This window comes from Onychomys torridus, chromosome 2, assembly GCF_903995425.1.
Source record: "Onychomys torridus chromosome 2, mOncTor1.1, whole genome shotgun sequence".
In the NCBI taxonomy this organism is placed as follows: Eukaryota; Metazoa; Chordata; class Mammalia; order Rodentia; family Cricetidae; genus Onychomys; species Onychomys torridus.
This window is the reverse complement of record NC_050444.1, coordinates 22,496,344-22,509,596: the sequence shown is the minus strand read 5'-3', so window position 1 is coordinate 22,509,596 and position 13,253 is coordinate 22,496,344. Positions and strand designations below refer to the sequence as shown.

The following is a 13,253-nucleotide window of genomic DNA, read 5'->3' as shown; positions in this document are numbered from 1 at the left end:
TTGTTACATCTCCCTTTTAATTTCTAATTTTTTTTATTTTTTTTATGGGTGCAGTGAACTTTATTGATGGTGTTCAAGAGAGTAGGGCTCCCTAAGCCCCTTCTGTTGTTCTGGGGGTCTGGGATGGAAACGGTGAGGGAGATGATCAGTATCCAGGGCTGAGATGGGACAGGAACTACTCAGCAGCTAAGGGTCTCTCTTGCTGTCCTTGCTGGGGTGGGTGGTCCAGGGCCGGCTTTTTACTCCTTGGAGGCCATGTAGGCCATGAGGTCCACCACCCTGTTGCGCAGCCAAATTCATTGTCGTACCAGGAAATGAGCTTCACAAAGTTGTCATTGAGAGCAATGCCAGCCCCAGCATCAAAGGTGGAGGAGTGGGGGTCGCTGTTAAAGTCGCAGGAGACAACCTAGTCCTCAGTGTAGCCCAGGATGCCCTTTAGTGGGCCCTCTGATGCCTGCTTCACCATCTTCTTGATGTCATCATACTTGGCAGGTTTCTGCAGGCGGCATGTCAGATCCACAACAGACACATTGCGGGTAGGAACACGGAAGGCCATGCCCGTGAGCTTCCCATTCAGCTCTGGGATGACCTTGCCCATAGCCTTGGCAGCACTGGTGGATGCAGGGATGATGTTCTGGGCAGCCCCATGGCCATCACGCCACAGCTTCCCAGAGGGGCCATCCACAGTCTTCTGGGTGATGGCGTGGACTGTGGTCATGAGTCCTTCCACAATGCCAAAGTTGTCATGGATGACCTTGGCCAGGGGGGCTAAGCAGTTGGTGGTGCAGGAAGCATTGCTGACAATCTTGAGTGAGTTGTCGTACTTCTCATGGTTCACACCCATCACAAACATTGGGGCGTCAGCAGAAGGGACGGAGATGATGACCCTTTTGGCCCCACCCTTCAAGTTGGCCCCTGCCTTCTCCATGGTGGTGAAGACACCAGTGGACTCCACAACGTACTCAGCACCAGCTTCACCCCACTTGATGTTGGCGGGATCTCGCTCCTGGAAGATGGTGATGGGCTTCCCGTTGATGACAAGCTTCCCGTTCTCAGCCTTGACTATACCGCTGAACTTGCCATGGGTAGAGTCATACTGGAACATGTAGACCATGTAGTTGAGGTCAATGAAGGGGTCATTGATGGCAACAATGTCAACTTTGCCAGACTGGAAGGCAGACCTGGCAACCAGGCGTCCAATTCGGCCAAATCCATTCACTCCGACCTTCACCATCGTGTCTCAGAAATGAGGCTGGCACTGCACGGAAGGATGCGGCTGTCTCTGGAACAGGGAAGAGCAGAGAGCCTTGTTTTTTAAATTTTATCATCTCTCTCCACCTTTGAGTTGTTTTGGATAGGCATTTATTAATGTTACTAATTTTCTCAATGAACCAATTCTTTGTTTCACTGATTCTTTATATTTTTTGTTTGTTTCTATTTTATTGATTTCAGCCCTGTGTTTGATTGTTTCTTGTGGTCTACTCATTTTAGATGTGATTTTTTTCTTTCTGTTCTAGGGCTTTCAGGTATGCATTTAAGTTACTAGTATGAGACCTTTCCGATTATTTTATGTAGGTACTTAGTGCAATGAACTTGCCTCTTAGAACCACTTTCCCTATGTCCCAAAATTTGGGTGTTTTGTATTCATTCAGTTAGAGAAAGACTTTCATTTCTGTCTTGACCCATTTTTCATTTAGTAGAGAGTTGTTCAGTTTTCATGACATTTTTAAGCTTTCTGTTGTTGGTGATATCCAGCTGTAATCTGTAGTGTCAGATAGGATGGAGGGTGTTATTTCAGTGTTCTTGTATCTGTTGAGACTTGCTTTGTGTCAGAGCATGTGATCAATTTTGGAGGAAGTTCCATGAGGTGCAGGAAAGATGTATTCTTTTGTATTTGGGTGAAATATTCTGTAAATATCTGTTAGGTTCATTTGGTTTATAACATGTTAGATCCTGTATTTCTGTTTAGTTTTTGTCTGGATGACCTGTCTATTGGTGAGAATGGGGTATTGAAGTCTCCCAAGATCAATGTGTGAGGATTACTTTTCTGACTTAAGTGGAAATGCCTGTTGGACTTTGCTGGACTTAGAGCATGGGATAACATGATGAGTGGGGAGGAAGTTTGGAGGGAAAGTTCTACGTGACTCATTGTGGATGGGAACAGAGAGAAGGAGGCCGGCCATAGCTGATTTGGGGGTGGGAGTCAGGGGGTTGGATTTGGAGGAGAGGAAGGGGTGGTGAAGAACTGCAGTTAGTCTATCTGCTTAGCTGGCCAGGCAATCAGTCATTGGGGTTTTCAATGTATCATTGGCCCTTTCAGTTAGTAAGTGGAGGGAAATGAAGGCAGCCTAAGTGATATTTCCTGTTTGTACAGCCTGTCAATGTACTGCAGAACTTTACCTCAAGTGTCAACATAAAACCTCAATTGTAAAAATGTCTTTCTTCCTCTGTGTGTACTTATGTGTATGTGTAAAAATGTGAGTGTGGCAAAGGATAACCAGGCTACAATCCACAACCTCAGAGAAGCTAAGTAAAAAGGAGGACCCTAAGAGGGACACATATGGACGGCCCCAGGCAGGGAAAATAGTTAAGATTTCCTGCATAAACCAGAGGTGGGGCCAAGGGGAGGAAGGGAAAGCATGGGGGATGGGAACAGGAGGAACTGAAATGGCCAAGTGGAGGGAGGGATGAAGAGGGAGAGCAATGAAAGAGATATCTTGGTAGAGGGAGCCATTATGGGGTTAAGAAGAAATGTGGTGCTAGGGAAATCCACAAGGATGACACCAGCTAAGACTCCTAGCAATAATGGAGAGGGTGCCTGAACTTACCTTCCCTATAATTAAATTAGTGACTACCCTAACTGTCATCATAGAACCTACATCCAGTAACTGATGGAAGCAGATGCAGTGATCCACAACCAAGTACTGGGCTGAGCTCCTAGACTTCAATTGGAGAGAGGGAGGGGGGATTCACAGGAGCAAGTGAGGTCAATTCATGATGGGGAAAACCACAGAGACAGCTGACCCAAGCTGTGGGAGCTCATGGACTCTGGCCTGTGCTGGGGACATGCATGGGCCTGAACTAGGTCCTCTAAATGTGGACAATCATATAGCTAGATCTGTTTGGGGAGCCCCTGGCAGTGGGACCCAGACTTGTCCTAGGTGCATGAAAGGGCTTTTTGGAACACATTCCCTAGGGTGGGATACCTTGCTCAGCCTTGACACAGGGGGGAGAAGCTTGGTCTTGCTTCAACTTAGTATGCCAGACTTGCTGACTCCCCAAAGGAGGCCTTACCCTCTCTGAGTAGTGAAAGGGGTATGGGATAGGGGGATTGAAGAAGGGGAGGGAAGAGGAACTGGGATTGGTATGAAAAATGAAAAAAAAAACCCTTTTTAAAAATAAATAAAAAATGTGAGCTTAGTGCATATGTGTGGTGTACACATGGACATGTGCAGATATGTTCATACATATGATACTGAGGAGGATTTTGGGTGTCCTACTCTACTACTGTTTATCTTATATCCTTGAAAAAAGGTCTCTCCCTGAACCTGGAGCTAGGTTGGCAGCCATCAGGTCCCAGAGATTTTCCTGTTTCAGCCTTCCAACAGTGCTGGAGTTACAAGCCATTCCTAACCATGACCCAATTTTTATCAGTATTCTGGGTTTTTAATTCAAGTTCAATTGCTTCCATGGGTAATAGTCTTATGCCATCTCTACAGCCTTTAACTTAAAGTTTTAAAAATAACAAAATATTTTAATGAACAATCTGTCATGAAATCAATCATGAGGCCTTGAGCAGTCTCAAAATGAGTTAATGTGTGGTAGCCAAGAAAACTGTATTTTGATGGCTCTCTCTTCTTACCTTTGCAATACCCCTTTGTGGTTAAACATCTTTGAGGCTGTGGATAAGTTTCCCCTGCTGTACCAAACCCTATCAGTACATTTTCCCATAACTGGCACTAAATACCTTGGCACTATTAGAATATCATGCCATTGTGCTCTCAGGTTCCCTCCCATTTAGTGAACTTTTCTGAAGGACTGTGGAAATAAATACCCTGAGAGGAGATCAATCCATGCTATGGGTTGATTCCATGATTGTAATCACCTCATAAATATTTTTCTTTTAAATCCACAATGCAAACCCATCGTGTTGCCAACCCTACCTTGGAACAGCCCAGTTAAGTATCTTTGGGGTGCTTGCTTTGCAGAGGCATAAAGGGTGTTCCTTGAATGAATTTTTTTATGAAGAAAAACTAAGCCCCCCCCCCACACACACACCGCTTTGGCATGGGGACCAACATACATAAACGCACTGCACAAGATTTAACGAATTACCAGGAAAGGCAGTAACCAAACAGGGAAACGGTACTATGACTGTGAGATCATATCACGAAGTATAAAAGCAGACTATCGTTATTTATAGATAGACAGAAAGGTAGATAGATAGATGGTAGACAGACAGACAGATAGACAGATAGATAGACAGATAGATAGATAGATAGATAGATAGATAGATAGATAGATAGATAGACAGACAGACAGCCTTCATAAGGCAGTATAGAGTTCATGTACACGGGTCTGGAGCAGACCCACCCATTGTCAAACCAACAGCCCGAAGGCTGTGCTTTAAAGCAGACGCCGTAAAAGGCTACTAGCCCTGGGCCGCCGGCGTCCTGCTTTGCGGCAGCGGCCGGCGGGAAAGTGCGGCGGGCGGTTGGAGTCCTCGCCCCGCCCCCGCCTGCTTTCCGGTACTCTGGAGGCGTGAGCAGGCTGGGACCCAGCGCTGGGCGCCGCTTAACACCCACTCCCCGTCGCCGGTGCCATGGAGGCGGCGGTGGATGCCGAAGTCGAACCTGAGGATGGCGACAGCAGCTGCGGAGACGTGTGCTTCATGGACAAAGGCCTGCAGAGGTAGCTGCCGCCACCCGGTGGGGTCGGCCGGCTCGGGGGTGGGGGGAGGTGGGGGGAGGCGGGTAGGAGAGTTCCCCTCTGTCCTCCCAGCACGGCCCCGGGTCCTCTCCGTCCTCCCAGCACGGCCCCGGGTCCTCCCCGTCCTCCCAGCACAGCCCCGGGTCCTCCCCGTCCTCCCAGCACAGCCCCGGGTCCTCCCCGTCCTCCCAGCACAGCCCCGGATCCTCTCCGTCCTCCCAGCACAGCCCCGGGTCCTCCTCGTCCTCCCAGCACAGCCCCGGATCCTCGCTGTCCTCCCAGCACAGCCCCGATCCTCTCCGTCCTCCCAGCACAGCCCCAGGTCCTGTCCGTCCTCCCAGCACAGCCCCGGATCCTCCCCGTCCTCCCAGCACAGCCCCGATCCTCCCCGTCCTCCCAGCACAGCCCCGGATCCTCTCCGCCCTCCCAGCACAGCCCCTATCCTCTCCATCCTCCCAGCACAGCCCCGGATCCTCCCCGTCCTCCCAGCACAGCCCCGATCCTCTCCATCCTCCCAGCACAGCCCGGGGTCCCTCTGTCTCCTCTTCTTCGCTCCCTTTCTGTCCTGCTACCTGTTGCCTTTTCTAGTTTCGTTTCTCTGCGCCTGGAAAGTGGCGGCCGGGCTTGCATCCCGAGCCAGCTGCTTGGCAAGCCTGCTCTGTTCCCTGCTTGCAGCTCTTGCCACAGTTCTCACGCGTTTTTAATTCCTTCTGCACAAGGCACTGTCAGACACACTTCCATAGACTTGTTGAAACTCTTTTAGCTGACCCTGTTTCATGCTGCCCATACCATTCAGTGCTTTTGTCCAGACTCCTTTCTTTTTTTTACTTTATTTTTATTTATTCAATGTGCATTACACATCATGCATTTTGAGCTCATTCATTTCCCCTTCCCTTTGCACTCACCCCTGCAACTCTCCCACATCCCCCAAAATAAAATAAAATTTAAGAGAAAAAAAGGAAAAAATTAAAACTCTCGTCATGGAAGCTGCAGTGAGTCACCCAGTAACCCTTTTTGTCCATATATCTTTACTTGCAAAGAGTCATTGGTCAAGTTTGAGGCCTCTGGTTTCTATTACACCATAGATGCTGGGCCCTCACTGAGACGCTTCTTGGATATCCTGTTGTAGCCATTTCCATTGCAAGAGTCTCCCTGTCTTTGTGGAGGTGCTCTATCTGAACCTTGGTATTTATAATATAATAAAACAGTTTATTCTCAGCCCTGATCTGAGGTTTACCAGGGAAGACGTTTTCCAAAGGAATGCTTGCATTTATATTTAATAATGTGGTTATCATTTTCAGGATATTGTCTATGTGAATGTTATATGCATTATTACTAATGCCCACAGCAAGTCTGCAAGGTTGTTTTTCTAATAAGCAATGAATTTGGGACTTTCTTTTTTAGATACATTATATAATTTGTCTGACAGTTCAACTATATGAGCAATTAGATTCAGCCATATTAATTTCTGATGTGTTAGAAAACAGTTGGCTATTAAAAGCATATGGTAATAGCACAAGATCTGGCCCTAAATAATTCTGTAAGTGATAGAAGCTAGATAATTGGCAAATACTTCAAACAGGCACCTTTAGAAGTTGGTGGTTTGAAGTTTCCTTGCTGCCAGTCAGTATGTCCCTGCAACTTTATAGTAGCCAGTACAAAGTCTAGCATAGATGCCCTGACCGTCTCTTCCTACCTGCATTCATCTGGTACCTCTGACTGGGCACTGTAGTTTGGTGGAACTACTATTATGTCCTCCTAGGCAATTTCCACTCACAAGTGGTATTTGAGGGAGTAGAGAGGTGATTTCTGTTTAGTGGAAATGCATTCCAGCCTGCAGTTACAGAGGACAAGAGCCTTTCCACCACAAAGAGCAGTAATTAGTGAGTTTCCTAGAAGTCAGCTGCATTCTGGACTAACTAGCTAACACAGACAGTAAAGAAAATAAAGTTATAAACTCATGCATAAGATCTGGATTTATGTCAGGTCTCTATTAGTCTGTTCAATTGCCATGAACATGCACCAACTGCCTAAGAGTTGTGCAGATTAAGTGAGAAAAAGAAACAGCTTTAAAGGTTGCAGCTGCTCATTCTTAGCTACTAGAGGAGAAAGGGTCAATTTTCTCTTAAGAATGTCATTGCCCCTTAGTAAGTCTACCATACTCCAGTGGAAGGCTGTACATCCAAGGATATTTGGACAGCACAAATTGGCCTTGATTGTGAAAATGAACAAACCAAAACGGACACAAAGTTGAGCGGGAAAAGAAAGGAGAATGGATCTAGGAAGAGGTGACAGAGTAAATGTGATCAAAATACATATGTATGAAGAACTTGTATGAAGTTCTCAAAAAACATGTATAGAGGCGCACAGGAGGTTGAAGTAGCTCAACATCGCGAAAAGAGTGAGCAGAGATGTCAAATGGTGTGTTAGCATTTAGGAACCTGTATAATTACTGACTGTTGAATTCTGCCTTTACTATACATGACAGTGACTTTGCACATGCAAGCTGAAAGTACCCAAAGCTACTCCTCTTTCTGTGATTGTATAAATGGATCAAAATATTAGTTTGCATGGTAAGTAATGAAATATTGCAAGGCAAAATAGGAAGGAATTTTTTTCTAAAATGAGTAGAAGACATTATAATCCTGCTACTTGACTAATTTTAACTATTTGGTCATGCTTTTTAAATATGTTTTTATAACATTTTCTTTTATAGTATATCAGAGTTATCTTTAAATTCAACACTTCATGCCATCAATCTGCATTGTAATAACATCTCCAAGATCACATCCATTGATCATATTTGGAACCTACGACATTTAGATCTGTCATCTAATCAAATAAGTCAAATTGAAGGACTAAACACACTGACAAAACTATGCACTTTAAACTTGTCCTGCAATTTGATCACAAGAGTGGAAGGTTTGTAAACTATTACATGTGGTATTTTGTGTAAACGAAAATGAAAAAAAAAAAATTAGATCTTTCTGTTTTCTTCCAAAGAATGGAGTTAATAGAACCATAAATTTTTGAAAATTGACCCACTGAGAAAAATGTTTTATTTTTCTTTTAAAATAGCTAAGTACTTCAAAAAACAGAAGTTGATTTCATTGCTACCAATGTGAAATGATATTGTGTTTCGTTATTTAAACCTTATAAAAGCTATATTCTCCCCCCCCCACCACCTTTTTTTTAGGACTTGAAGCACTGGTTAATCTGACTAGACTGAATTTATCTTATAATCACATAAATGATCTTAGTGGTAAGTAGATTTGCTTATATTTCTATAATGCTAAAGCTGTTCAGTGTATGAGGACTTAGCTCAGTGTTGGGAAACTCCAAAAAATAATGATGTTTTGACCAAGAGTTTTATCCAAATGATATACTTCTATGTTGCTGCCAAAACAATACCTGAGTAACAAGTGGAGATAAAGACAAGGATGATCATCAACAGAAGAAGCTAAAGTGAGGAAAACCTACTTTAGGAGGATAATGCTTAATCTCAAATAATTAACCACTATACTCACATAGAAAGGGGTGGTTCCAGTAAAACCTCAGACACTGATAGAGACTTTCTGTATCTGATGCCCTCTTGTGTGGCTGCCAAGAGCCAGATGTGATTATTGACATGAAATATGACTGGTCAGGCAAGGGACTGAATATTTAATTAAGTTTTAATTTAAATATAAAAGCAAGTATTGACTACTACATTGCACAATATAGATATGGAGGATTGCAGGAACTTGTATCTTAAAAGTTAAAATCATTTTTTCCTGTGGTCAGCATGTCTAAGGTCTTGAAATTGTTACCTATTTCTTATTAAAGTGATACAATTGACAAAATTATAATAAGATACAAAGTTTCAAAATTCTTAGAATTACCTGTTAGAACTAACAAATTTTCACTAATTACTCTCATATGCTGCTCCTTTGCCTTAAAAGATTTTTCTTCCTGTTGCAGGGTTGATGCCTCTTCATGGACTGAAGTATAAACTTAGATATATTGACCTACATAGTAATTGTATAGATAGTATCCATCACTTACTTCAGTGTACAGTAGGCTTGCACTTCCTAACCAATCTTATTTTAGAGAAAGATGGAGACGGTAATCCTGTCTGTCTTGTACCAGGTAGGAAACAGTTAATTTAACAGATACTTTTCTAACACTTAAATGTAAAAGCTTTTTTTTTTTCTTGAAATTGGTGTTTATGACCCCCTTTCATTTCAGTCTTAAGCTTTGCAATTTTGAGGTGTTGGGTTGTTTTGTTTTGTTTTGTTTTGTTTTGTTTTTAGTATGTTTAGGAGAACAATTACAAAGAATTTAATTGAGAAAAGAACAAAATTTCTTCTTTGTTAAAAGTATAAAGGATGAACAGACCTCCTTCCATGGTTCGTTCCTTCCTTCTTTCCTTCCTTCCTTCCTTCCTTCCTTCCTTCCTTCCTTCCTTCCTTCCTTCCCCCTCGTTAGATAGTATTTCTTGTAGCTCAGGTTGACTTCAAACTTGATGTGTAGTGGAGGATAACCATGAACCCTCTTCACTCTCTGAGTGCTGGGATTACAGTTATGTACCACATGAATTTATTGCATTATTAATTATGTCTTTTGAAAGCTAAAACTTATATGTTCATTGCACAGCACCTACATGGTGGCCCACAACCATCCATAACTCTAGTTCCAGGTGATACCTCTATTCACCTCTGTGGTCACCAGGCATGCATATGGCACATACATGCATGAAAGAAATCTTATTAAAAAAAAAAATTCTAACACTGATTTGCTAGACCTCTCTCTCTTCTTTCCAACCACTTAATTGATCCTTCTGAGAAATATTTAGTATTGAAATTACTTGAAGGATTAGTAAGGTGGTATAATTTGCCACCAAGCCTGATGACCTGAGTTCACTTCCTAAGACCCACATGGTAAAAGAAGAGAAATGACTTCCACAAGTTGTCCCTTGACCTACTCATGTTAAAAAAGGAGAGAAAGAGAGAGAGAGAGAGAGAGAGAGAGAGAGAGAAAGAGAGAGAGAGAGAGAGAGGAAATTTGTTGAGGGATTAGAGAGATGGCTTAGTGACTAAAAGCACTGGCTGCTCTTCCAGAGGATCTGGGTTCAGTGCCAATACCACATGGTGACTCACAACCATCTGTAACTTCATTTCTGACTGCCTTTATGTTAGGAACCAGGCACACATGTGCACAGACATCATACAGCCAAAATACCTATACACGTTTAAAAAAAAAAAGGAAAGAAATTACTTGAACAAAATCGAATGTTTCTATCGGGTTGCATACCAATGTAATGTTGACTTGTCAGGTTTCTCATTTAATTAGAGTGAATATTTTTTCCTGAATACTTCATATAGCATATCCTAATACTGATTATGTGTCATTAAGAAAAGGTGAGATATTTCACAAATGTCTCACTATGGGGAATTCTGCCTCTAATTCCTTTTTTTTTTTTTTTCCATTTTATGATGGTCATATTAAAATAAGCAAAAGTCTTATTTATCTTCCTTCTCAGAGTAAAATGATGCTGGTTTCATGCATTTATAATCTAGAGATAATTTTTCAGACCAGGTGGTTTCAGTGGTTTGTTGAAAATGTTGAGTGCGTGATGTTTTTTCCTAGTTAGTGCTGCATGGGACTGACTGATAATTATCATTCAGGCAATATATAGTAGCTTGGTTTGTTTTAGAAATAATCTCTTAAAATATTTATGCATTGGTTTTTAACTCTGTTTCCAAGGGTACCGAGCAATCATTCTCCAGACTTTGCCACAACTGAGAATCTTAGATTGCAAGAACATATTTGGTGAACCAGTAAATTTGGAAGAAATAAACTCAACACGCCTACAATGTTTTGAAGGACTTTTGGACAACTTAGTTTCTTCTGATTCCCCCCTGAATATAAGTGAAGATGAGGTAGTGTATTGGTGACTTTTCTAGGAAGAAAGATATCTTCAAGTGTTAAGGTATCAGAATATGAACTTTAAAGGGCTTGGGTTTGTTTCTGTGTCACAGGTCATTGACAATATGCCGATGGCAGCACCACCCATGGACGTATTGCCTCCTTTGGAGCAGTTTACCAGTACACCAGAAGACAATGTTTTGACCTCGCTTTTATCTGTGTGTCCATCTTCTGAACCAGAAAAAATTAATCATGAAAACGATTTTCAGAATGAAATGAAACTTCAGAAATTGGATGATCAAATCTTACAGCTTCTCAATGAAGTAATTTATTTTTATCTTTTTGAAGGCCAATTATGTTTATTACAGAAAAAGTAGTTAAAAAAGTGTGAAGTATAAAGTAGAAATTATACCAAAGTTTACCAACCAAAAATGTCATGTTGACTCTATCAGTATTTTTGTTTTGTTTACAGAAATAGGATTATATATAGTAACAGTGGCAGAAAAAAATGGGATATGTTTTTTTCACTCATTTTCTTTGTTGACTTCATGAGTGTCAGTGCTTGTATTGCCAATAATATTTTATTGTTTTGTGTATGTAGCATCAGTTCATAGACATTTGACTAGTTTTCCTCTGGCAACTGAATGAAATGATTATGAACATGATAGTCAACTTTTGATTTCTCTTTACTATGTACCTTCATGTTCAGTTGCTCATCCCTATCCTACCTTTTGGGTAAGAGTAGCTGAAACATTCTATATACCTAACAGCAGTTCATGAGGGTTCTAGTTTTTCCTCCCTTGGTTTAGTTTTTTTAAATGAAGTGTTACTTGATGTCTTGCATCTGCTTCTGGAGTTCTGGGATTACAGGAATATACCAATATACCCTGCTCTCCTGTGCCTTTTTCATTATACTTGCCTTCAGTTTCAAAGGTATGTAATTTATAAGTCTTTAATCTTATAAAATGTCTTAATATTTAAGAAGGCTTAAATAAATTTTAATTATTCTGAGCAGAATTTTTAACAGGCTTTATTTCTTTGTTTCTTTGTTTCTTTTTTTTTATTCTTAGACTTCTAATTCTATAATCGATAATGTTCCTGAGAAAGACAGCCCAAAAAGGGACACAGACATAACTTCTGAAAGTGACTATGGAAACAGAAAAGAGTACATCCGCAAAGCTCCTAGAAGAACAAAAATCCCGTATTATGCCAGGACTATTCAAACTATTAAGCACCACAATAAAAACAACGGTGCTTTTGTAAGGTACATGCTTTGGTCTTAGTAATCCAAATAAGGTACACAGGCAGGAGTAACTGACTGGCTTCTTACTATTTCCTGATGATAAACCTGTCGGTTTACTGACACCAGACATTTTTTTTTTTCTTTTCAGCCTCGACACTTAAGGTTTGGTAAACTATTTGCCCCTCTTATCCTACAGTTTCTGCATCCATGGATTCAATCCACTAGTAAACAAATAAAATCAAACAAAAGAATTACATCTTTACTGACATGACCCATTCAATAGGTTTAAAATTATTGTCCTGATTGAACAGCCACAAATTGTTTTTTCTCGTCATTTATTTCCTAAATAATAGAGTATAATGAATTGATTATATTAGGTATTATAGTGGATATTGTATTGAATGTTAAAGTTAGACAATTTAATGTATACTCATATGCATGTTATATATAAAAATGCTATGCCATTTTATGTAATGTATTTGAGCATTTAGATATTTTGGTGTTTGTGGGTAGTTCTGGAACCAATTTCTGCAGAAACTTAAGAACTGTATATTCATATAAAAGATTGCTTTCTCTTTGTCATTACCAAAGTTGATTAATTAATGTATAATACCAAAATGCCACTGTATTAATTGCAGTGGGAAGTAAGGCTAATACACTTGAGTTTTCCTGACTCGTTTCTACTCCATGTTGTAGGCAAATGTAGCTGGGAGGCCAAGGCCTAGCTAAGCAGTACCTACTAAGCTAGGATCAGTAGCAAATGAAATGATTATGTTTTTGACATAAGGATGTAGAAATCTGATGTCTGTGTTTTCATAGCAGGGGTATCAACCATGATAGTTATTCAGAAAAGACTACACCTTTTGCCTGCATCATTCTGTTTTTTAAATGTCCTCTTTGTTATTTCAATTCTTCATAGTGATCCAATTGTACTTTGTTATATAAAACTCACTCAGTCCTCTTAATAATAAGGCTATACTTCTTATTACTCTGGCTTCTGACAGAATCTGTTTATTCTGTTATATTGTATCAATTTTGAACTTTTAAGTTCCATAGGGTATTTAAATCATGTTTTCAAATTTTTGTATTATATGATCATAGTCTGTTTCATTTTGAATATATTGAACACTACACATATAAAATCATCTTTTTAAAAAATCTTAACTAAATAGTG

General features: G+C 40.9%; 1 protein-coding gene and 1 pseudogene across 5 annotated transcripts in view; one reads left to right on the top strand and one right to left on the bottom strand.

The window, feature by feature from the left end:
- Positions 1–239: 239 nt before the first annotated feature.
- Positions 240–1,287, bottom strand: LOC118578141 (annotated as a pseudogene).
- A 3,395-nt stretch (positions 1,288–4,682) lies between these two features.
- Lrrcc1 (leucine rich repeat and coiled-coil centrosomal protein 1) overlaps positions 4,683–13,253 on the top strand; it is a 31,655-nt gene continuing 23,084 nt past the window's right edge. For 2 of the 5 annotated variants that reach the window (XM_036177679.1, XM_036177680.1), the window contains exons 1-7: positions 4,697–4,911; positions 7,646–7,851; positions 8,126–8,191; positions 8,890–9,057; positions 10,675–10,850; positions 10,950–11,159; positions 11,907–12,100. In XM_036177679.1, coding sequence (XP_036033572.1) covers positions 4,823–4,911; positions 7,646–7,851; positions 8,126–8,191; positions 8,890–9,057; positions 10,675–10,850; positions 10,950–11,159; positions 11,907–12,100 — 1,109 coding nt within the window. In that variant the 5' untranslated portion in view covers positions 4,697–4,822. Of the gene's footprint in view, positions 4,912–7,645; positions 7,852–8,125; positions 8,192–8,889; positions 9,058–10,674; positions 10,851–10,949; positions 11,160–11,677; positions 11,770–11,906; positions 12,101–13,253 lie in introns of those variants that run through there. The other 3 variants (XM_036177681.1, XM_036177682.1, XM_036177683.1) reach the window with 3 other exon arrangements.